General features: G+C 45.0%; 1 protein-coding gene across 4 annotated transcripts in view; it reads left to right on the top strand.

Moving 5' to 3' along the window:
• The window catches only part of pde4ba (phosphodiesterase 4B, cAMP-specific a), a 194,904-nt gene that overhangs the window by 103,714 nt on the left and 66,207 nt on the right, over positions 1 to 24,983 (top strand). Inside the window, exon 1 of one of the 4 annotated variants that reach the window (XM_010872404.4) lies at positions 18,949 to 19,273. The exons of the other annotated variants lie outside the window; for them this stretch is intronic. Within the exon in view, the coding sequence (XP_010870706.2) occupies positions 19,164 to 19,273 (110 nt within the window). The 5' untranslated portion in view covers positions 18,949 to 19,163. Of the gene's footprint in view, positions 1 to 18,948; positions 19,274 to 24,983 lie in introns of those variants that run through there. 4 annotated transcript variants of the gene reach the window in all.

Genomic DNA, 24,983 nt, shown 5'->3' with positions numbered 1-24,983 from the left:
GCTGCTGGTTGAGAAGTGAGTGGCTGTCCAGTCACTGGAAAGATACTCACTTTTCTTACACCAACATTTTTGGCTGTGCCATTCCATGGGTTTCAGACTGTAGGAAACAACTGTGATTGCAATCAAATATGAGGCAAAAGTCACATTTGAGTTGGTTCAAACTGCCAGTGTTAACAAAGCTTTGGACTGCTGGGCAAAAGGGGTTTGCTTAGTATAGAACCAAGCATGGGAAAAGTAGCTTCAATCAGTTATTTTTAGGAGCAGAGATTAGTGACAGTTATTTTCTCCACAGCCTTTGGTCTCCTCTGTTCTCAAGCTGATGTGATGCAGCCTTAGGACTTAACACACTTACGCCTACTGTCTATTTTATTTGTTGCCATAAACTAAATTGACCAGTCTTGTTTCCCTTCACTGTGCCCTGGTTTAAAAGCAAATTGTCAGAGACATAGCTAATCCAATCCAAAGCCCCCGCACTACCCTGAACCAGCCAACCGGCATCTCCCTTCCATCTCAACTGAAGGGACACAGGTAGCAGAGAAACAAAGCGAAACAGAAATGAGAGAGACCCAGCTGGTCAGGCAAATTAGGTTTACCACAGGTGCATCATGGTCCCCGCTATTTTTACCACCATCCCAATGCCATTAAGGCCCTATTGAGTGGACTTCCACCCACACCAATATGATGTTATCAGCTCAAGAGAATGATGACTGTCCTGGGCCCACTCACGTCACATACTGGGAATGTGAGTCAACATGCTAGCTGTGGTGTTGGCCCCTGCTCTCACTCTCTGTAGTTCGCATGTCCACAGCTCTCCATCTCTTTCTGTGGTCCAGAATGTTCATCATCTTAAAGACAGTCAGGCTCAAAGTGAAATGTCTACATAACTCAAATCACGCACAGCTCTCTTCTTGGGTCTAAGGCGAGGAATACTATGCATGCTTTGTCGGGTAGGACACAACAACCTTCAGCTTTCTCAGTCAACCACTTAAACATTTGGAATCCCATTTGCAGCAGAGCACTCACCCCTCTTTAATAATGAATGGGGAGGAGTCCTTAACAGTAATTGGAGAGTTGAGAGACAGGTATGGGGCAGGGAGACTGGTGTGGGGCGGGGAAATTGGTGTGGGGCAGGGAGGTGGATGTGGGTCAGAGATGTGGGCTGGAGATATGGTGTGGAGAGATGGCTTTGGGGTGGAGAGACGGATGTGGTGTGGAAAGATGAGCAGGAAAATGTGGCATAGCGAGAGAGAAGATAAGGAAAATGTGTCTAGGTTCATATACACATGTGTGGAACACCAAAAATCTATGTGGAAGACAAATTTGGGAAAGTCCCCATCAGCTCACAACAAAATGTTTCTCAGCATATTTACCTTCTAATATAATGTTAAAAAATATGATACATAGCATTTGTTTGAGTCTTCACCAGATGTCACAATCTCATGCAATCTGATCTCTTAAGGCTTTTACAGAGAGAGAATTACATTTCCTCATATTGTAGTTTGAGCTGTAAACATTCATATTTCCTCCTGTTTAGGTATAATTATTAGGGATGCCCTGATGTATTCTTACGGTGCTGTGTTTGTGCAGTGAAAACCTCTAGCGGCACTAGTGAAATTCATATATAATAAAACATTGTTTTTGATGTTGTGAAGTCAATCCAATAATTCCCTGTGGCTGCAGACAAACATAGCGATAAGGACTCATAAGGACAAACTTTGAATCAAAAAATCTTTGGCCTCATGTGTTTTCTGTCAGATATATGTTCCTCAATCGGCCACTAGAGAGGGTGACCATTAGACGAATGCCGATAGACTGTTTTAAGGCAAATATAAGCTGATACTTCGGTGCGCACCTATTAATTATACTATAAATACAACATAATTGTCACTGTTTGATTACTAGTGATTGATACCATCTAATCATTAATTAAATTGGGATTGTTCTGAGACTCTAAAGCTGGTAGATAGGCTCTGTGATTCAGATGATGCTCTGGCCTACATTTCTCCAGTTTTCTGCCTTTTCATCTAAGGATTATCAAAGAACACTGTGAGTTTGAGAGGACAAACCAACCCTAAGTCACCTATAACAGTGGGTTACTAGTTTTTGTAGTAAAATGGAAAACCACTCTGTCTGCTAGGACACGTTTTACTTACATGATGGGGACAACTGCAGACCTAGACACTGGGTGGGTGCATGTCTTGTTTATCAGAGGAGGGTGGAGGTGAGAGAGTAAATGGGTAGGAGTTATGATTGCCCTACTGAGGGAGAAAGAATGGGGACAACTTGAGAGATGGTGGAGTTAGATAACCCTAACCCAGGACTAAAACTTCTGAGGGAATGGAGGACGCATCGAATGAGCGATATAGCAGAAAAGCAGAGAAAGGAGGAAAAATAAGAAAGATAGACTCAGCAATGGGCTGTCTTGTCTTAGAGACCGAGATTTTAGAGATGTTGGACCTTAGAGAACCATGGCAACAGAGGGGCCTTTGTTTGTTCTTTCCCTTGTGCGTCACACAGACCACACCTAGCCAATGCTCGCACACACACACACACACACACACACACAGAGCGACACAGACTGGCTGAGTTGCATTTAGCTTCATTCTAAATGGTTGTTCCTCAGTAAAAAAGTCCAGATTTCTATCTCTGTAATACACAAGACTGAGTCCAGTTGACGTGTAGCCTAGTAGTCACGTCCATCCCATGTGGGCGAGGCAGCCCATATGAACATAATAGACACATTGACTGGAGATTGGTTCCAGAATGTCTTACTAATTGGCGAGCTAAATGGGACAGGCTAAATCGGCGAGGCGACGTGGCCAGTGGAGTTAACGCGCTTGGCCAAGCAAGTACACGGGACACGGACACACACTCAGTGGCCACGTTGTCCTCACGTGTATGTGAAGTGATGCGTGTCGCTGTGAGATCTGCGGTGCTGAGTCTTCCTCTGGTAACAGCCGGATCAGGAAGGCTCGGCTTCAACACAACGGCTGCCATGGAAACCACCTTCGCTCCCTCGCCCTGCCTTCCTCTCTCTTTCTTCTAGCCGTGTCTCTCTCTCTCTCTACTTCCTGAACCTCTATCCTTTGCTTTTCCTCTTGCCCAAACTGCCTTTCTCTCTCCCTGTTTCTCTGTCTGCTCTCCCCCTTAGGGTGAGGGGTTACAGTGATGTGACAGCCCTGCAGTGTTAAGCCATCGTGTATGATCGTGTCAGAAAGAATGTGTTGAGGTCCTTGCTTCGGTGTCATCGACCTCCACTGACGAGACATCCGCTCCCTTAAACGTGCGACGGTTGACAGTGCTGGTCTCGTTGTCGGGTTACGTTTGCCACCACGGTCATGTAGACCGCGCGCGTGACTTTTACAAAGTTTGTGTTGTGCAGTTGTGTTTGTGCAGACATGTATGTCTTGTATTAGAGTGAACTTTGAGTCATTCTCCATCTGGGGACTGTGTGGGAACTGGCAGTAAACAGGTGGTGCAACTCAGAGCTGTGTGTGTGTGTGTCCTGTTGGCCTTCTGTGCGTTCTTGCGTGTGCTTGTGTTTGCATGTGCGTTCATCCTGGTAGTATCCATCTCCTATTCCCTCTACAGGGAGATGTTTATCCCATCCTCCCCAGAACCCTGTTAAGATCCCTCAAGATTATCTCCTCCTCGACCGCCCCAGGCTTCAGCAAAACCTGGCTCAGGATGAGATCCACACTGACAGATGAGTCGCAGTCTGGTTTAACTCTTTCCGTCGTCGTCGTCGGCACTGCCACGCGCTGTCTGAGTCGTGACCGTATCTGTTGGACGGTGTCTAATTTTTGGGACAGCAGTTCTCCACGGCCGTCGTATGTTGTCTGGTGGCCTACGGTACTGTTGGATATTAGCAGTTACGTGTTGTGGACACGTAATAGATTACCCGGTCCAGTGAAGTTGTCGGCATAGTTCCATACTTCTCTCATTATTAGTTCTTCTCACCTATATGTTCACACGATAGGCTACCTAGAACAGTGCATTCATCCTGTAACCCCAGAGACCCCTCTACCACAACAACCACTATAGCCAATGAACGATAACCCATTCCTGAGGTTGACAGGGCGTGACTTCCTGAGAAACTAAGAGCAGATGTTCTCTTGTTCCTTAACTCATCTCGATGAGCTTTGTTGTTACAAAACATGCCGTTCTGTGTGGACGCGTGGGAACGTACCCAGCCTACATGTCCAGCTCCACGTTGTCCTCTTGCTCATGACCGGGAGTAAGACAGCCAATGTCGACACTCTTTCCAGTTGTTCTACGGCGTACAGGATGACTAATACGACAGCAGCTATCTTGGTGTTAGTCACTGGGATGTAGTAGAAGCGACACACATTGCTGCTACAAAGTCATCGTTGCTTAGTCCCTAGGCTCGTTGATCACAGCAGTGGTTGCTCAAAGGGGGTTTTGACGTGGCTTGGCAGCACGTCCAACCAATGGAATGCGTTGTTTTGGCAGATTTTCTTATCTGCACTTATCAAATGCGTCCAACCAATCAAATGCCAATCAGATGAGCCACCGGCGTGGAACGGTTTGATTGTCCAGTATTTCCAAAACACATTCAGCTGGCCCGATAAACAGGAATGAGACAGAGCAGCGATATGAACTCGCAACTTCCAGAAATCACCCAGACAGATCTGTCAAACCGCAAGTTGTGAGTTCATATCGTTAAAGCACTGATGCAATTCCTGCTCTTTTCTAACTTCTAGTCGCTGTGTTCACCCCATTGACCCTGTTGGTAATGACCTCAGTCTGGGGATGCTCTGGAAACCCATCTCCTTTTGCTACCACTGCCTAAACCCAGGCCGAACCAACCTCAGCCGGGCTGGACGAAGCCGGGCCACTTACTCCCACTTAGCACACTGGGAATGATGGTGTTTGTACACACCGTATGTTAGTCTTGAGCACTTGCACTCTCGTTAGCTCTTCAGCAGTGCTGTTGTGGTGTCCTCTTTCCGTCGTATGGTCTCAAAACCTAATGATTTCTGCGGGGGCTGCTTGTTAGCTCTGGACAATGCTCTCCAGTGCTTTGGCCTGTGTTGACATTGTTTTGTGCTTCTTAAGCGACAGTTAATCCCACTGGTCTTACATAGAGAATCCTCCTTCCTGTAATGATACTGGTGTACTGACTGCGGTGACCGACTGTTGACATTGTATAACCTAGAAGCTACACCACAGCCATCAAGCTTTCAGTGTTGCTATTATCCTTCAACCGTTATGGAATGTCCCCTTTGAAATAAATGACTGCCGCTGTGCTACTCGCACTGTGTCGCGTCCAGTGGCAGCGTCCAAGCTTCACCAAACTGAGGTTCATTTCCTGACGGCTGACGCTGAAATAATAAGAAATAGATACATATTTTGGGGTGGGGTGTGGATGGGTCGGGTGTATTGACTCATTCAAAAAGGACTATTGTGTCATGGTAAGGAAATACGTCTTTGCATTATGTTTGTTTTAGCTCTCTGGGCTACTGGTATTATTTTTGTCAGCCTATTTTCAGGACTTCTGTTTTTTTGGAATGTGCCACAGGTCAGCTGATACACCCAACCTAGCTGTGGAAGTTGGATGTTGGACGATGAACGACTGATCATTGAAGTGGAGTATAGGTTTTTGTATGTCCCAAGTCACCCCTTGTATAAAGAAATGACTGTGATGGAGAAACGTAATGAATGTGAAAACATACCCCAAGTTACCCATTAAAATAATGTTTTTTACCTGCTCTTCTCACCTTTTTACCTGCTCTTCTCATGTTGACCCGACAAGTACAGTGTATCTTGACCGTAAGTTGAGTTACATAGCTACTGTAGCTGGAGATTTTAAGCTTTTTTCAAGTCCTGTGATGGCTAATTTTATGCGTCGTGTGGATGTTCCTTTGTGCTGAGGTCCAGAAGTTATGTTCTTTACACAGGTGGTCTAGGCCAAGCATGACGTGGTTTCAGGATTCAGACATTTGAGTGTCCTGTACACGTCAGCTCACATTACACTGGCTTCTCAGCAGCACAGCACCACGAGCATATGATATGTACTGATAGTAGAGCGACAAGCACCAGCTTGTTTAGGTTGCCAAGTTGTTTGGTTTTGTTCTAATGACATGACACCATGATATGGGCAATATTAGATCTCTAGAGGGACATCAGATCCAGTTGTACATCAGATCTAGTAAGACTGTAGACCAAAAGTGTGATGAAAAGAAAGAGGCTTCATGTTACCTGATCCCTTCTCTTTCCGGTCTCGTCATGACCAGAATTGACCCAGACAAGACTCCTGCAGCCTCTGATAGCTGCTGTTCTCCCTGGGTACGGTCTGATACCAAACACACATGCCAGCTAATACAGACAAATAATGTACATTCTGAACAGGTGCACGCGCACACTTTCTCTCTTTCACAGACACAAAGACACATAATCCGTCTTTGACCAGAGTGGAGACATCTGTAACTGCATAGCATGCAGGAGACAATACAGCAATGGAGTCAGTCCAGATGTCGTGCTTTTGAAATGTGTAATTGAGTTATGCAGTTTAGGATGTTAGCTGTCCTCACAGTCTGTACATGAAAGAGCGTGTATTCTCCCTTCTCTCTTTCTGTCTCTATCTCTTTCTAAATTAAAATTCTCTTTTCTTTCTTTCTCTCTCATTTAATTTCCCTTTTTCTGTCTCATTGCTTCTCTGTTTCTCTCCTGGTCGGGGTTGTGTGTTGTATTCATCTAACATGGCATGAAGGGGGCTGACGTTGGTTGAGGAGAGGAACCGCTACTGACGGACCTGCCATCTGCAGTGCTCTCCTCTATACCCCCTGGCATTAACTGTGGCATGAGGGACGAACGGAAGGAGAGACATGAGATAAAGGGAGAAGAGAGGAGAGACAAGCGGGAGAATAGGGGAAAAAGAGGGTGAGAGTGGATTGATGCTGTAATGAGAGCAAGAGAATAGAGAGATAAAAGCAGTGCCAACAGCTGTAAGTTATGTACGCTTAATTTATTTTCCTCCTTATTCAACTCCCCATCTCTCATTCTCCCCCTCCCTCCCTCATTCCGCTCTTATTCACCACCACTTCACAGACAAACACAAACCTGATGTTCTGAATGATATTTAGATCATTTTGCAATGCATTTTGACTTGTAGAATGTTGACTGCATCTTGTCAGTCCTTCATTCGCATCCCCCCTTTTCTTACGTGTGTTGTGACAGTCACACAAGGTGTTGTACAGTGCTAGTACTACTTCAGGGGTGCGAGCCCAATCTGACCCACGAGCCATTTCAATGTGGCGCAGTCAATTTTAGTATAACATTTTGTATTTTTGAGTGGATTGAAAAAGCCCAACATTAAATGTCTAGAACTAGATTGAATGTATGTATACATGATTATGGACTGATTTTTGTTTTTTATTACTGCCCTTTTCTGGCCCACAAATTTTGACAGACAAATAATATAGAAATAAATATGCAGTCCTTTGAATTTAAATATCCAATTTCACCCACAAACCATTGCCCAGCCCATGTCCACATCCAGGGTCCCCAACAGGTCCATACACAGAGAGAGCAGTAGCCCACTCCTGTTGCTCGCCAAACAATTCTGAAAGAGCATGTTATTTCCAGGGCAAACATACAAATCTCTCAATTATTCGACAACTTTCTCCCAACTAACCCTTAATCAAAACAACACTGACATTTTTTAACCCTGTTTAGATACTTCTGGATTAGGAAGCTGAACCTAACAATAACATTGCCCCTGTTGTGCGTATTTGTCTCTCAGTGGATCCAGTTGCTTGTGACAGAAAGCTTTGAATTACAATTTTTCCCAATACCCTCCAAATAAATGTTAGCTGCCAAGTACAGTACTAGTCTTGGAATATCCAATAGACTGGGAATATCCCATTTAGTTTGGTTTCTGTATTCATTACAATCGTTTTGCGAATAAGGAACATATTTTCTTAAACCAGGTAAAATCCAACTGAGAAAATGAGATTTTTAACCATCCTCCTTAGAGTTATTTCTCAGAGTTGTTTACGAATTATTATTTCATCGGACACATTGTCAGAAAAGGTAGTGCAGTAGTCTGTTCCAAACTAAGAACCTGGGGAAGATTTGGAGAAGGGAACAGTGGGACTATTTGTGATGTTATTTGTTAAAATGCTGTGAGGTAGTTGAAGACCTCCACTGTACCTGATGACACCATAGGGCAGTCAGACTGTTATGCTGCTCCCGACCATAGGGGGCTCTCTGCCACTACATTGCCGGCTCGCTGCAATAACCGGAAAGAATGTGTTGTGCTTGTCTCAATCAGCTGAATCGGCCACTTCATGGAACAGTGTTTGACTGATCTTATTAGTGGCTCGGCCCGATGGTGCAGTAAAATCATTTCTAGCGCTTCTTGTGCATCATGAAATAGTTCTATAAATTTGTCTCAATATTTTACAATTTACAATGACCCCATCCAAGAAATGTTTGACTCCCAAGAACACTTACCTGCCTGCTTATTTGCTGACTTCCTTTAAAGGAGATTGATCAGCCTGTTTGGGACAACTGAGGGAAATCCATAAAAACTATCTAAGATACTGTGTTGTGAAACTGACATGTTTTCGCATCCTGAGGTCATGGTCATTGGCAATTAGGTTAGATTCTAAAAATGCATCCAACTATATTCTTTTTTTCTAAAAACACCTAAACAACCAAATGGCTAGATAGTCCATGTCAATAATATTATAAATATTGTGTAGATATGTATTGTGTTTTTTGTGGGTTAATTTAACTTTTTTAACTCTAGCCCTGTTCTCCAATGTTTGTAAAATTGCCCAGTGATTTTCTTCCACGAATGTGTCTCCCAGAGAAATATTAGTGACTACCCTGAAAGACACCAAGTGCTGTATGTCAGTTGATGACGTTTCCCTGGCAACCACTTGTTTCTTGTAGAACCGAGCCGCTCATATAGCATCAGGCGGTGCAGTCAGGGTCACCCCGGGCAACATCACATATCAGTCATTCACAGGAAGATCGGATGGATGGGGGAAAAGAAATGAGGGATTCAAATGACGGACAAGAAAAGCAAGTCAATCGCCCCCACGTACAGACACACAACAGCGGCTGTCAGATTAACTGTCTCTGACTCTGAGCAGTCGCTTGTCCTGAAGGTTAAAAGGAGCCATGTCATACCATGTTAACCTCCTAGGCAGTTTCCATTTGTGGAGGACGTTAAGCACACCTGATGTGCTGCTGTTGCTGGGTTGGATAAGGATATAATATCATGGGTATATTATGAAATCAATACTTGGAATAAGTCTTATTCCACTGTTCTCCCCTCCCTGTCTCAACGTGAACAAACTGTCCTGTCCCCTGTCAACATCAACAGACTGTCCTCCCCCTGTCAACATCAACAGACTGTCCTCCCCCCGTCAACATCGACTGACTGTCCTCCCCCCGTCAACATCGACAGACTGTCCTCCCCCCGTTAACATCGACAGACTGTCCTCCCCCCGTCAACATCGACAGACTGTCCTCCCCCCGTCAACATCGACTGACTGTCCTCCCCCCGTCAACATCGACTGACTGTCCTCCCCCCGTCAACATCAACAGACTGTCCTCCCCCCGTCAACATCGACTGACTGTCCTCCCCCCGTCAACATCGACTGACTGTCCTCCCCCCGTCAACATCTACAGACTGTCCTCCCGTCTGTCAACATCAACAGACTGTCCTCCCCCCGTCAACATCGACAGACTGTCCTCCCCCCGTCAACATCGACAGACTGTCCTCCCCCCGTCAACATCGACAGACTGTCCTCCCCCCCGTCAACATCGACAGACTGTCCTCCCCCCGTCAACATCGACAGACTGTCCTCCCCCCGTCAACATCGACAGACTGTCCTCCCCCCGTCAACATCGACTGACTGTCCTCCCACCGTCAACATCAACAGACTGTCCTCCCCCCGTCAACATCAACAGACTGTCCTCCCCCCGTCAACATCTACAGACTGTCCTCCCGTCTGTCAACATCATCAGACTGTCCTCCCCCCGTCAACATCGACTGACTGTCCTCCCCCCGTCAACATCGACTGACTGTCCTCCCCCCGTCAACATCGACTGACTGTCCTCCCCCCGTCAACATCGACTGACTGTCCTCCCCCCGTCAACATCGACAGACTGTCCTCCCCCCGTCAACATCGACAGACTGTCCTCCCCCCGTCAACATCGACTGACTGTCCTCCCCCCGTCAACATCAACAGACTGTCCTCCCCCCGTCAACATCTACAGACTGTCCTCCCGTCTGTCAACATCATCAGACTGTCCTCCCGTCTGTCAACATCATCAGACTGTCCTCCCCCCGTCAACATCGACAGACTGTCCTCCCCCCGTCAACATCGACAGACTGTCCTCCCCCCGTCAACATCGACAGACTGTCCTCCCCCCGTCAACATCGACTGACTGTCCTCCCACCGTCAACATCGACAGACTGTCCTCCCCCCGTCAACATCGACAGACTGTCCTCCCCCCGTCAACATCGACTGACTGTCCTCCCACCGTCAACATCGACAGACTGTCCTCCCCCCGTCAACATCAACAGACTGTCCTCCCCCCGTCAACATCTACAGACTGTCCTCCCGTCTGTCAACATCATCAGACTGTCCTCCCCCCGTCAACATCGACTGACTGTCCTCCCCCCGTCAACATCGACTGACTGTCCTCCCCCCGTCAACATCGACTGACTGTCCTCCCCCCGTCAACATCGACTGACTGTCCTCCCCCCGTCAACATCGACAGACTGTCCTCCCCCCGTTAACATCGACAGACTGTCCTCCCCCCGTCAACATCGACAGACTGTCCTCCCCCCGTCAACATCGACTGACTGTCCTCCCCCCGTCAACATCGACAGACTGTCCTCCCCCCGTCAACATCGACAGACTGTCCTCCCCCCGTCAACATCGACAGACTGTCCTCCCCCCGTCAACATCGACAGACTGTCCTCCCCCCGTCAACATCGACAGACTGTCCTCCCCCCGTCAACATCGACTGACTGTCCTCCCCCCGTCAACATCGACAGACTGTCCTCCCCCCGTCAACATCGACAGACTGTCCTCCCCCCGTCAACATCGACAGACTGTCCTCCCCCCGTCAACATCGACAGACTGTCCTCCCCCCGTCAACATCGACTGACTGTCCTCCCCCCGTCAACATCGACTGACTGTCCTCCCCCGTTCAACATCGACAGACTGTCCTCCCCCGTCAACATCGACAGACTGTCCTCCCCCCGTCAACATCGACTGACTGTCCTCCCCCCGTCAACATCGACTGACTGTCCTCCCCCCGTCAACATCACAGACTGTCCTCCCCCCGTCAACATCGACTGACTGTCCTCCCCCCGTCAACATCGACTGACTGTCCTCCCCCCGTCAACATCTACAGACTGTCCTCCCGTCTGTCAACATCAACAGACTGTCCTCCCCCCGTCAACATCGACAGACTGTCCTCCCCCCGTCAACATCGACAGACTGTCCTCCCCCCGTCAACATCGACTGACTGTCCTCCCCCCGTCAACATCGACAGACTGTCCTCCCCCCGTCAACATCATCAGACTGTCCTCCCCCCGTCAACATCGACAGACTGTCCTCCCCCCGTCAACATCGACTGACTGTCCTCCCACCGTCAACATCAACAGACTGTCCTCCCCCCGTCAACATCAACAGACTGTCCTCCCCCCGTCAACATCTACAGACTGTCCTCCCGTCTGTCAACATCATCAGACTGTCCTCCCCCCGTCAACATCGACTGACTGTCCTCCCCCCGTCAACATCGACAGACTGTCCTCCCCCCGTCAACATCGACTGACTGTCCTCCCCCCGTCAACATCGACTGACTGTCCTCCCCCCGTCAACATCGACAGACTGTCCTCCCCCCGTCAACATCGACTGACTGTCCTCCCCCCGTCAACATCAACAGACTGTCCTCCCCCCGTCAACATCTACAGACTGTCCTCCCGTCTGTCAACATCATCAGACTGTCCTCCCGTCTGTCAACATCATCAGACTGTCCTCCCCCCGTCAACATCGACAGACTGTCCTCCCCCCGTCAACATCGACAGACTGTCCTCCCCCCGTCAACATCGACAGACTGTCCTCCCCCCGTCAACATCGACTGACTGTCCTCCCCCCGTCAACATCGACAGACTGTCCTCCCCCCGTCAACATCGACAGACTGTCCTCCCCCCGTCAACATCGACTGACTGTCCTCCCACCGTCAACATCGACAGACTGTCCTCCCCCCGTCAACATCAACAGACTGTCCTCCCCCCGTCAACATCTACAGACTGTCCTCCCGTCTGTCAACATCATCAGACTGTCCTCCCCCCGTCAACATCGACTGACTGTCCTCCCCCCGTCAACATCGACTGACTGTCCTCCCCCCGTCAACATCGACTGACTGTCCTCCCCCCGTCAACATCGACTGACTGTCCTCCCCCCGTCAACATCGACAGACTGTCCTCCCCCCGTTAACATCGACAGACTGTCCTCCCCCCGTCAACATCGACAGACTGTCCTCCCCCCGTCAACATCGACAGACTGTCCTCCCCCCGTCAACATCGACAGACTGTCGACAGACTGTCCTCCCCCCGTCAACATCGACAGACTGTCCTCCCCCCGTCAACATCGACAGACTGTCCTCCCCCCGTCAACATCGACAGACTGTCCTCCCCCCGTCAACATCGACTGACTGTCCTCCCCCCGTCAACATCGACTGACTGTCCTCCCCCCGTCAACATCGACTGACTGTCCTCCCCCCGTCAACATCAACAGACTGTCCTCCCCCCGTCAACATCAACAGACTGACGGTGACGTTTTATCATGACAGCTGAGAGTATTGTCTTACCTCAGATACTGTGGCTCGCTTCTGCATTTGTAATGATGCCGTCTGACGTGAGACAATTGAGCCGCAGAGATGGAAAGATAGAGGAACGAAGAGCTCTAACTCTATGATGGCGTGGTGCGGTGTGCTACAGACTGGGTTCATGCCACAGCTGAATTCAGGCGCGCTGGTATCGGAGTCAAGTGCTCAGGGAGGCTTATATTCTGAAATCTGTGAAAAGCCCCCCCCCCCCCCCCCCCCCCATTCTGTGACCCTTATTGTGGCATTAACTAGGGACTGGTGATGCCCTTAATCTATTAGATTTGGCATAGCGAGAGGAATCAACTATTTTAGAAGACAGTTGGCCTAACTCGGCTTTAGAAAATGGGCCTTTGGGAAGTCTTGTGTTGTAAATATTGGACGGCATGGTGCTTCATGGTACCTTATTGTACTTGCTGGCTGTGCCAGGCCCATTCTGCATCTGGTTTCACTGTATTTGACAATTGTCTGGAAATGTTTTCACTGTCTGACAGTTGTCTGGAAATGAGGACTCCACGTGATGTGGTCTAGAAGGCCATCTAGTGGACATAGTGAGACACTTCCCGTATATCTAGCGCTGTAAATCGATGCCCTCTAGTGTTGACAGTTAGGTAATGCATTCTCAACAAAATGTTTTTGTTTGACCTGTTGTCCATTGATTCTACTGAAACCTGCTGCGACTATGTAATTGCTATTTAAACACCTATTGAAAGAGGTGGCCCATAATTGTACAACACATATATAAAATGTAAAAAAGTATTTATTGTTTATATGAGGAAGAAATATTTTGAATGTAAATATTTTTGTCTGGATCCAGTTCTGTAGTCGTGTACTTCCACTGAACAATGTTACGAATAGGCTCTGCCTCCTTGTGCAACTAACTGACACTCGGTAAAACGGTGGGGGACGTCGTCATCTGTGTGTTCACATCAGTGGGTTCATAGGAAGGAATGTCCCTATTTTCAACCACAATGTCAGTGTCAACCATAATCCATCACCGTCAAACATTGTCACGCTGCATAGTCCCTGCTGCCAACGTTCTTGTCTCACTTATTGTAGCACCCCACCTCCCCCGACATGGGTTCTCATCTCCATCTACTGATAATTCATGTTTTTTTAGAAAGCAAGGTACGGGACGTCATAAGGGATCCAAGACACTCTTCCCACTTGCCTTTGTGATGTAATGAACCGTTCTGTGCCTGTTTTTAATAAACAACTCGTCATTATTATTAGTGCCGTTGTCGCATCGACTCCGCTTCACCGGGAGTCCCTTGCTACTTTAAGGAACACTTTGTGTGAAATTGAGTGTGAGTCCCCTCCAATTCTGAATCAATTCGGTGGAGTTTCTGATTTGAGGCTGTGTCGCGGGCACCTTGTCGAATCACCAGCTCGGAACGTTATACGAGGAGAGAGGGAAAGAGAGAGTGAGAAGGGGAGAAGTTTTCCATTGATTGATGGGTCAGAGCTTGCTGAGTGTAAATCACGGCAGGTGGCGTTGGCGAGGCCGCGTGCCGGATGTGAACGCAGTTCCCTGGAACAGTGCAGTAACACATCACACGCACAAACACACACACACACAGGAATGTGGGAAATGCCTCTTAAGCCCCCATAACCTCTTGTTTTTTTCCTCAAAACCCCCCTTCCCTGTCTCGTCCCCATTTCTCCTCATCCCTCTGCCTGGTTTCACATTGTGTGTACAGGGCAGAGGGCAAGGCAGCATAGCACTTTGTTATTCAGAGGGTAGGCTGGAGGGCTATGGGAACGTTTCCCTCGACAGACAGATTTAATTGTGTCTGTTGTTTTGGTTACTGTCTCTGATGACAGTGTTGTTTAAATTCAGTCCCATCTATTCCATTTCAACACACACTCGCTCTCTCTCTCTATTGGGAATTGGATTGGAACCAGTGCTTTGGTCAGATTACATAAAAATAGAGTTTTTGGCCAGAGCCGCCCGTGGTGGATTTGACATTAAAATGTAAACATTTTTGCTGTTGCAATTGACTCTTTTAAAACTCTGCAGTCAGACTTTCCCCTGTCAACTTTATAGTGATTTTTGGAGAGTGCTCCCCAAATTTCACTTCTAAATTATAGAGTAATTTGGGTAACACTTTATTTGAAGGGGTGTGCATAAGAGTGACATGACATTGTCATGATACTGTCATAGCCATGACATGACACATATAAGAATCCTTATGAACATTTATGAATGTTGTCATAAGGTATCATTCAGTTGATTGTCATTTTCTATGCAAGGTTGACACTGTTTGGGATGTCTTTATGACAGCTTGGCATTAACTGAGTTAACACAACCTGTCAATGTCTTTATGACAACTTGACATTAACTGAGTTAACACAACCTGTCAATGTCTTTATGACAACTTGACATTAACCACGACAACATTAGATTAGATTCAACTGTATTGTAATTGAACAAGTACAGTACAATGAAATTGAAGGAGTAGGGTAGCATGTGTAACTGAAATGCAGGGATAGCAGCAATGAGGTTCCTGAGGTAGACATGTACCTGTAACAACTGAAAACTTCAGACTTGGCAAGGCATTGTCAGAGTCCAGTAGTACAAAGGTTGGATCTGGTTAGTGATGGGTCACAGAGTTCAGCAGGGTTACAGCAGATGGAAAGAAAGTGTTACTGAGCTTGCTGGTGCGGGAAAGAAGAGACCTGTACCACCTACCTGATGGAAGGAGGGCAAACAGTTTGTGGGATGGTTGTGAAGGATCTCTGATGACGCCACACACAGTGCAGACTCCGCTTGTGCTGGAGGTCTACAACGGCCGGGAGCTGGGTACCCGTGATGTGCTGGAGGTCTACAACGGCCAGGAGCTGGGTACCCGTGATGTGCTGGAGGTCTACAACGGCCGGGAGCTGGGTACCCGTGATGTGCTGGAGGTCTACAACGGCCGGGAGCTGGGTACCCGTGATGTGCTGGAGGTCTACAACGGCCGGGAGCTGGGTACCCGTGATGTGCTGGAGGTCTACAACGGCCAGGAGCTGGGTACCCGTGATGTGCTGGAGGTCTACAACGGCCGGGAGCTGGGTACCCGTGATGTGCTGGAGGTCTACGATGGCCGGGAGCTGGGTACCCGTGATGTGCTGGAGGTCTACGATGGCCGGGAGCTGGGTACCCGGATTCCACCACCCGTTGCAGGGCCTTCCAATCGGCTACGGAGCAAACGCCAAACCATGCTGTGGCGCAGTTAGTCAGAAACATCTGTCATAAACATGTCATAGCAGGCCTGATTAACCAACTTGAAGAAATGATTTAGCTTTATGTGTTAGCATTAAATACAACTGTCATAAGTGGTTGGTTTTGACATTGGTTGTCATTAGACCATTATAATTCTTTCATGAATATTTTTCTTGACCTCAAGTGGCACAATTTGTACTTGTCATAAAGATGTCATGGCGCGTTATAACACTGTCAAATACATTCATAACAGTGTCATTAATATTTTTCTTGAATTCAAGTACAGTGGTACAATTTGGACTTGTCATAAAGATGTTAAGTTTGTCAAATACTATCAAAAATATATAATTAAGTCTGTCAAATGCTTTTGAATACCTTTATTGTTTTTGCACAACAAATGTTTCCTTAAAAAAATACTTTCAACAATCCTTTCTGATAAGGGTACATGAACAACCATTAACAAATGCAGTAGTTACCTTGAACAAACATTGATGAACAAGACATGAACAAACAGTTAACAATGATAACCCTTACTTTATTAATGGTTTACAAATTCATTAGCAAACAGTGTAGTGTCATTTGTTAATGTTGACACGACATAAACTCATGTTGTACTAACATAGATGGTACAGTAATTTGTTAAGGTTGATACAGGACATCCATTAATGTACAGCACCTAGTTTTTTGCATGAATAATAGCCTAAGTAATATAAACTATTCATAATATAATCACATTGAAAACATTATTTATAAAGTAGGCTAGATAGGGATAGTTTAATGAATTACCTTCATGTTAACACAAATAGAACATGGCTGAGCAAGTTAGCAAAGTGCTACCCGGAACTGACAAACACTTGACTTGACTAGCATACAGCTAACTGGAGCCAGCTAACAACCAACCGAAGCCAGCTAACAACAAGGAACTAGCTAATCGCTAACCCATACAGTGCAATTATTGCAAAGTAACTAAACAATACAGTTACAAATTTCAATTATATTAATCCTAGGGATATTGTCAGGAGTGTTTTTTTCCCAAAAAAAACTATTCATTACAGTAACAAATGTGTTTTTTCCAAAGGAATGCACCACCGTCAGAGCATTTTACATAGACATGGGTCTCTGTCACAGTTACACAATTACCACGCTTTTCCAACCTTCTACACACACTTTAACAGACAAGTTATCAAACTGTATCGAAAAGGCCAGTGTACTTATGTACTTTACCGACCAGGAAAACAGGATAAATGATGAGAAAGACATGGCTTTTCCTTGAAGACTTACGGGAACGCGCAGGTGTTTTGATCATTAACAGTCCCAACGCAACGAGACCATGTCAAACTGCCCCCTATAGGCCAACCGTAGTAAGTGTCCTTCAATATAAAAGTGTCCTTCAAAATTAATTATCAACCCCAAATGCGACCATACATTTTGTATGTGTCACTCCTATTTGAAGACGCAAGTAGCCAGTCTACATTTTAATAATGGTTATCATATTAACAAATTGGATTATGTATATTATCTCTTGAATAATGTATATTATTTAGCCTATTGTTCATGCAAACCACTAGTTGCTGCATCAACATTAACAAAATTACAGTACAAACTATGTTCCTGCAAAAAACTTGACTTGTTTTTTCACATCATGGAAAAGTCTGCCCAAGACACCATTATAATGGCGTATGGCTAACCAGTGGTGCCACTGTCATTTTGAGGTGAATCTTCAGTGACTCAGGAGTGCGATCACAATGACTCCATATTTCCAATTTGTATTTCTGCCATGCATGCTCAATATGCTGAGTATGAGCACCAGTCTCAGGAAAGTTCCTTTTATGGCAGACCGAATACTGGCCAAATAGTTTTTTCAAGTTTGATAATTAGGCCCATGTTTATGACAGATTATGTTGTCTTGGTTACTCTCACTGACAGGATATTTTGTCTCAGTTAATGTCAAGTTGTCATAACAAAGACATCCCAAACAATGTCAACCTTGCATAAAAAATGACATAACCGAATGACACCTAATGACAACATTCATAAACGTTCAAAATTATCATGACAGTGTCACTCTTATGCACACCCCTTCAAAAAAAGTATTACCGCAATTTGTTGGACAACTTGTGTACAGAAGACAGACATGTTGTGGACTAATTAGATATATCTGATCTTATAACTGTCAATTTGGCTGAAAGACTGATTTTGCCGGGGGTGGGGGTTGGGGGGGGTCATAAGCCGGGCTTCCCCTCCCACACGCCAGGAAGAATGCCCCGTTGGTTGGTGCCAGCTGTCCCTTCCTCTGCCATCCTGACACGCACAGTTACACAGTGAAGGTATACCGGTGGAGGACAGCCCTCTCTGGGGTGGCTTTGGTTTCAGTTCCTACTCTTCTGTCCTCCCTGACCATCTGTCTCACCTTAGTCATCACTTGCCTGTTTCCTGACTGTGACACAATCAGAATCAGACCGTTGTTAATAATAATCAGTGCACAACATACACAAATGCCCCGTGCAATAGACACTTTAAGCCTGTCGGACTGCAACATTTCCGTGGTGGTGTATGTGTATGACATGCAGCACAGATCCATGCTACATTCTACAACGCTTCTCAGACCTCTGACACAAAGTACACAGCCCAGACTGGCTACATGTATTACACAGAATCAACCCAGCGGAGGCCTCCATTCAGTTCGCCCTCTCTTATACCGTGACGGGAGCCAGTCCATTCCAGAGACTCCGCTCCGGTTCTTAGACGCAGCCCTGTGTTGCGGGTCCAGGGAGCACTACTACACACACAACAGGGGGAGGAAGTGCAGGCTGGGACCGGGACGCTGCGCAAGCCGGACTCACACCCTGTGACAGAGAAAGAGAAACAAGTCATGACTGAGTTGGGGGTTTTCTGCTGACATGGCGGCTGCACTTTGTTTGACGGCTGGCTGCTGGCGGTTGAGGCATGAGTCGCGCGCGGTGGATTGTTTTTGTCCGTATCTGATGTGAACTCTGAATGCTACACGTGTGACTGGGGAAGTCGGTTACTATAGACTGTTGATGGTCGAGTGTGTGTGTGTGTGTGAGCTGCTTGTATGGCTGTTGGAGCCATGTATCGCCGGTCGCCCTCTCAGAGAAGCAGGGTCCACTTTGACTTCAGCGAGGAAGTCATCAAGAAACTCCATGCCTCCAGCCTCACTCCCAGGTCAGACTGAAGATTGAGCGTCCGTCTCCCCATGTCTCTCTCTCCATCTGTCAGTCTTTCTGGCCATCTTTGTTGGGTTCTCTCGTTCTGTAGATCTAATGGTCAGGGTAGTGTGTGTTGTGGTGTCCTTCACATTTATGTCATTTAAATGTACACTGGATGCATGGGACCGGAGGCTGTAGCTCTCTAACATTTGACTTTACCAAGAAAGCAAGTTTTTGTTTTGCTTTTTATTATTCAGTTTTTATGTTTGTTACTGTGACTCTCCTTTTGTTGTTTTGCATATTTAGAGCCTCTGTAAGCAGATCTCTCATCAGACTAATTTAATACTATTTGTGTGTAAGGGTTTGTGTGGGTTTGGTTTGTTTACAGGGTTACGGGGACAGTAGGCGGTTGTGTTCCACTGCTCCAACCAGGGCTGGCGGTGTTACCTAGAGCTCACCTACTGTGCCAGATGCAGATACTTTTCAAAATATATAATGGCACAATCGAATACTTCCAGAATTATTGAACATTTCCACTGACTTTCGTTGTTCCACTGTGCCTTTTAAATGTTTCATATCACCCGTCATGTATGTGTGATGGTTCTTTTTGCAAAGGCATGTTGTTCATGCTGTGTACACATTACAATACGCTCGGCAAAGTCAATATTGCTTGTGAAGATACATTTACTTTTGAGTGGATTTGCATTGCGGAGTGACACACAATGTAGTAGATGACTGACCAAATGAACAGAATATTATTTACCTAAAAACATTGCCAGGTGTTACTGAATTGCATCACACCTAAGTTGGGGGAGAGCATTTCCTAAACAAATCCGTCACTATAACTGCTGGTTTGTGTGTGAATAATGCAGTCGGTATTTATTTTATTTTTTTAGGTATAACTAATTAGTAATTGAGTAGTGATTAATATTTAGGATAATTGAATTAATCCCCAAATTATACATAACAAAGCTCTATGTAACGTTAGGGTAATTTTCTGTGTAGGACAAAGTCTGAAGAAACCAAAGGATTCATTTTAATTTAGAAATAATACATCCAAATAATATGTACAGTTTTTGTAAACAGAATGCATTATCAAGGCAATACCTAACGCAAAAAATTATAAAAGGCTACATTTGGTATCTGTCATTAATGATATCTGCGACTGTCGTGTTCTATAAATTTTGTATTGAAACCAACTCAAAAATGTTCTAAACAATGTATTCACAAGTCCTTAGTATATAACAGATATTTCAGTTACAAATTGTTTATTTTGGAATATTCTTGGTTTTCCCAGCAACAAGCCACATGGTCCTGTTTTCAGAGGATTGTGGGTAATTCAACATTTCTTGAATTATTTTACCCAATTACATGTATGTATTTGCATTAAGCAGCTTGTTAGTGTAATGAGGCAGCTGACATTGAATGAGACCACTGATTCCCATGTTAGTCAGTTAGTCCTTGTCAGTGCTAGTCAGTGCTTTGTGACAGAGGCAAATGAATGAGACCACTGATTCCCATGTTAGTCAGTTAGTCCTTGTCAGTGCCAGTCAGTGCTTTGTGACAGAGGCAAATGAATGAGACCACTGGTTCCCATGTTAGTCAGTTAGTCCTTGTCAATGCCAGTTAGTGCTTTGTGACAGAGGCAAATGAATGAGACCACTGGTTCCCATGTTAGTCAGTTAGTCCTTGTCAATGCCAGTTAGTGCTTTGTGACAGAGGCAAATGAATGAGACCACTGGTTCCCATGTTAGTCAGTTAGTCCTTGTCAGTGCCAGTCAGTGCTTTGTGACAGAGGCAAATGAATGAGACCACTGGTTCCCATGTTAGTCAGTTAGTCCTTGTCAGTGCCAGTCAGTGCTTTGTGACAGAGGCAAATGAATGAGACCACTGGTTCCCATGTTAGTCAGTTAGTCCTTGTCAGTGCCAGTCAGTGCTTTCAGTGACAGAGGCAAATGCATGGACTTGCAGTTCAGATTTCTTTTACTGCAGGACGGTTGAGCATTTTGCTCCTCCACGCCAGAACAACTGGTAGAAGAACGAGAATGTTGACACAGAAATCCTGAAATAAATGAGTGACACGTGGACTTAATTTGCGTCATTTTGAGTAACAAATTCATAAATTTTCACAAAACAAAATCTAAATTTAGTTGGGTAATTTTGTTTCATATATTTTTTTATTAAAGTTTGACTGCTATATTTATTTCCCTGGAATTGTCTGCTTTGTTGGTTGAAATGGTGTTTATTTCCATTTGACACAGTGTAGTGCAGATCCACTGGGGTTGGTCCCTCCCAGTCCAGGCCCTTTAACAGCTTGCAAACCCGCTACAAAGGAAAAATAAATACAGTAAACGGCTTTGAACATATTTGCGTGACAACTCGTCTCGGTCAAGGTTATTCTTTGTCACTTTGTTGCCACTGCTTAGTGTTCGCTTAATGTATTTAGATTTATTACTTTTAATAAATATATTTGATTCACATGAAATCTCACTGAACAGATGCTTTTTTTTAGAGCAAAGATTTCAGAGAAATTCTGCAAATGTCATCCGCTGATTTGGCTATTGGCTTTCTCTGGAAGTTTCAGTAAACTTCAAGCAAGCAACAACAAAAAAAGGAAGTTATAAGATAACGATAGCAATCAAATGAGGTGCTCAAAATATAAAGGTGAAAAGAGAGCAGGAGGGAAATTAAAATGTTCAAATTAGATGCCATTGTTTTTACCAAAACATAGGAGCACTGAAGTCCATGATCAAATGAGTACGCTGTTCTACAGCTTGTCCTCACCATGCCATTTCATTGAAATGTTTGGTAATTATATTAAAACCTTCCTGAAACCATTATTATTTATTTAGATAACTTTTTTCTGGTATTCCACTGTTTTGCCAGAATTTGACAAAATGGGTCAATCTGTCCATGCCTGTCATGACAACGTCCATGTTTCCCGGTAAACAGGTGTCGTGTCAAACTTACAAACAAAATAGCTTCTGTCTCCAGTGTGGCGTTGGATGGAGTTTGAGGTAGGCCTGTCTGGTGTGGGATATAGGTGGAGACAGGGATACAGGGCCCATGATCATTGTTTTGCAGAAGGCCCCATCCCGATCTTGTCAGGCCACTGTTGGCAGCATATCTTTTGTGGTGGAATACATAGCTGAATCTGTAATGTCCATGTTATTGAAGATTTGCTTCCTCTTTTAGATAAACTTTTCCCTTGGCTTCTGTTTCTTCCAAACTGCGGTCATTTTCTTGCTTTCACAGTCCAACAAATGCCATCAGTGACATTCCAAGTATGCGCGCCATTGGGTAAATGTCATATTTGTATATAATCATGATATATGTTTGTTTATCATGATTATAATGTAGCGTTTCCTGGCCCTGCCCTACTCTGACCAGGCCAGACAGAACTTTAAGACCCAAGGTTTCCTGTGGAAAGTGCTGGTAAGTCAGTCAGTGAAGGTGGAAAGAAACTCATAGACAAGATTGAGTGTGCGCGTGTGTGTGTGTGTATATGTAAACCCCTGTGTAGGTGTGTTGAGTGCAAGGATGATCGGTAAACACTTGTGTATGTCCGTGTGAACATGTCCAGTGGTTAACATGTGGTAGTGGTTCCGTGTATTATGGGTTTAGGAGCTGTGAGCTGTGTGTTTTTTTTACTTTTAATGACATTATCAGAGTGGATGAATAGCAGACATTTTTTGGAATGATGTAAACACAGATAATACACACTTAAATAGTCTCTTAATAATAATCAATGATCCTAACTGACATTTTGCGACAGGACCTGAAACAAGTAGCTCACTCTCAAAAACGAAACATGTCACAGCACTGGTGTAAGAGGTGGACAGAATGGATGACAATGGGTGACATTGGGCGGGAACCAGCAGCAGTTAAGCTCCTATGGTCAAAATGAGACTCCCCCCACTTCCCAAATCCCAATTTAACCCCTGGTTAAAGTCATTGCACACAGACTCTTATTTAGAGTAAGGGGCAATCCAGTTCACAGAGGGGCTTTTCATGTTGCTTAACTTGTTCATTAAATAAAGTATACACATTTTTTGTTGGTAGATTACTCATAATATAGAATAGAAAACATTCGGTTTAAAAATAGAGATAATCAGAAAGGGAACAGATCTTTTTTTTTTTTTTTTACAGAACTGTATATTCAACTGAATGTGTTACACCCAAACTGGAAGATGCTCTCCATTCACAAAAATGTATCTCAGGTATTTAACTACTCAGGACTCCAAGCTCCTTGGACAGCGATCACAGCTTTGAGTCTTACTGGGTATGCCTCTACCATCTTAGCACACCTGGATTTGGGCAGTTTGTCAGATTAGTCCTTGTTGATTCTCTTAAGCACTGTCAGACTGGATGGGGGAGCATTATTGAATTACAATCTTCAGGTCTCTCCAGAGATGTTCAATTGGATGCTGAGGCCCTCTGCTCACTGGATCAGATTTTCTTCAAGGACCTTCCTATATTATGCTCCATTCATATTTTGCTCAATTCTGACCCCTCCCCCAGTTTCTACTGCTTAGAGGCATTCCCTTACCACGATGGTGGCACCTGATGCAGTGCTTGGCATTCAGGCCTAATTGTTAGATTTGGACCTCCCTGACTAAGGCATGTCTTGCCTGGTTACTTAATTTTGTGGTTGGAAAATTATAATTTTTTATTTTTATTTTGGTGTCCCACTGTTCCCCTGGGAACTTCAAATGCTTTAGCAATTTCTTTATACATGCAGACATTCTTATTAGACTGCATATGTGTACTTACTGTATTTATACTGGTCCCCCTGGTATTTGATCCCACAACCCTGGTGTTTCAAATACCTTGCTCTAACTAGTAAGTAAACTCTGAAATTAGATAGATAGGGTCTTGCATTTAGCAGTAGCATTGCCTCTTACCCGTTATCAAGTAAGCAGAAGTTTGACTTTTTTTTTATTTGCCATATGAAATAGAACACAAGAACTGTTTGACTAATTGCTTACTTGCTGGTGTTTTCACAAAAATACCAAACAATAGAAATAAAAGTGAAGTATAGAAAATTAATGAAAAGGACACAATACTTATAAATGTGTTAATATGAATAAAGCTAACAATTCAAATGGAGTAGTGCTGATTATAGTATTTGCATTATGTACTTGCATATCAGCTGGGAAAGTGCAGATAATTACATTGTGCAGTAGTATTAGCAATGGATTTTCCATTAATTCATTGCAAATAGGAGTGTGGTATTGCAGAAGTTATGAACTGTGAGTATGACAAAAATGTATTTGTGTGTTTGTGTGACTGTGTAATGAAGAACTTCCGTGCAGACTCTGTCATCTGTTGTTCTGCTGTTGTGGGTCAGGGCGTGTTCCCTCCTGTTTCCTAAAGTCAACAATCATTTTTATTTTGCTGACTTTGAGGGAGAGGTTGTTGTCCTGGCACCATAACGCCAGTTTGCTTACCTCCATATAAGCTGACTGGTTGTTGATTATCAGGCCGACTTAATCTTTTCATTAACAGTTTTTACAAATCACATGGATCAAACACATTCATTTCCCCAAAGTTCTGTGGGTTTCGCGAATAGTGCAGTGGTAAAGTCAAAGTCCCTCATATCAAATGTGTTGTTGCGACAAGGGTACTCATCGTGGTTGAAGTATCCTGACAGTGCCTAAGTCGTTCCACAGAGGATAGTGCCAATTGGTTCAGCGCTGTACAGGGTTAGTTGGAGGAATGTCAGA

This window comes from Esox lucius, chromosome 8 (assembly GCF_011004845.1).
Source record: "Esox lucius isolate fEsoLuc1 chromosome 8, fEsoLuc1.pri, whole genome shotgun sequence".
Taxonomy (NCBI): domain Eukaryota; kingdom Metazoa; phylum Chordata; class Actinopteri; order Esociformes; family Esocidae; genus Esox; species Esox lucius.
The sequence above is the reverse complement of the archived record's forward strand: the minus strand, read 5'-3'. Positions and strand labels throughout refer to the sequence as shown.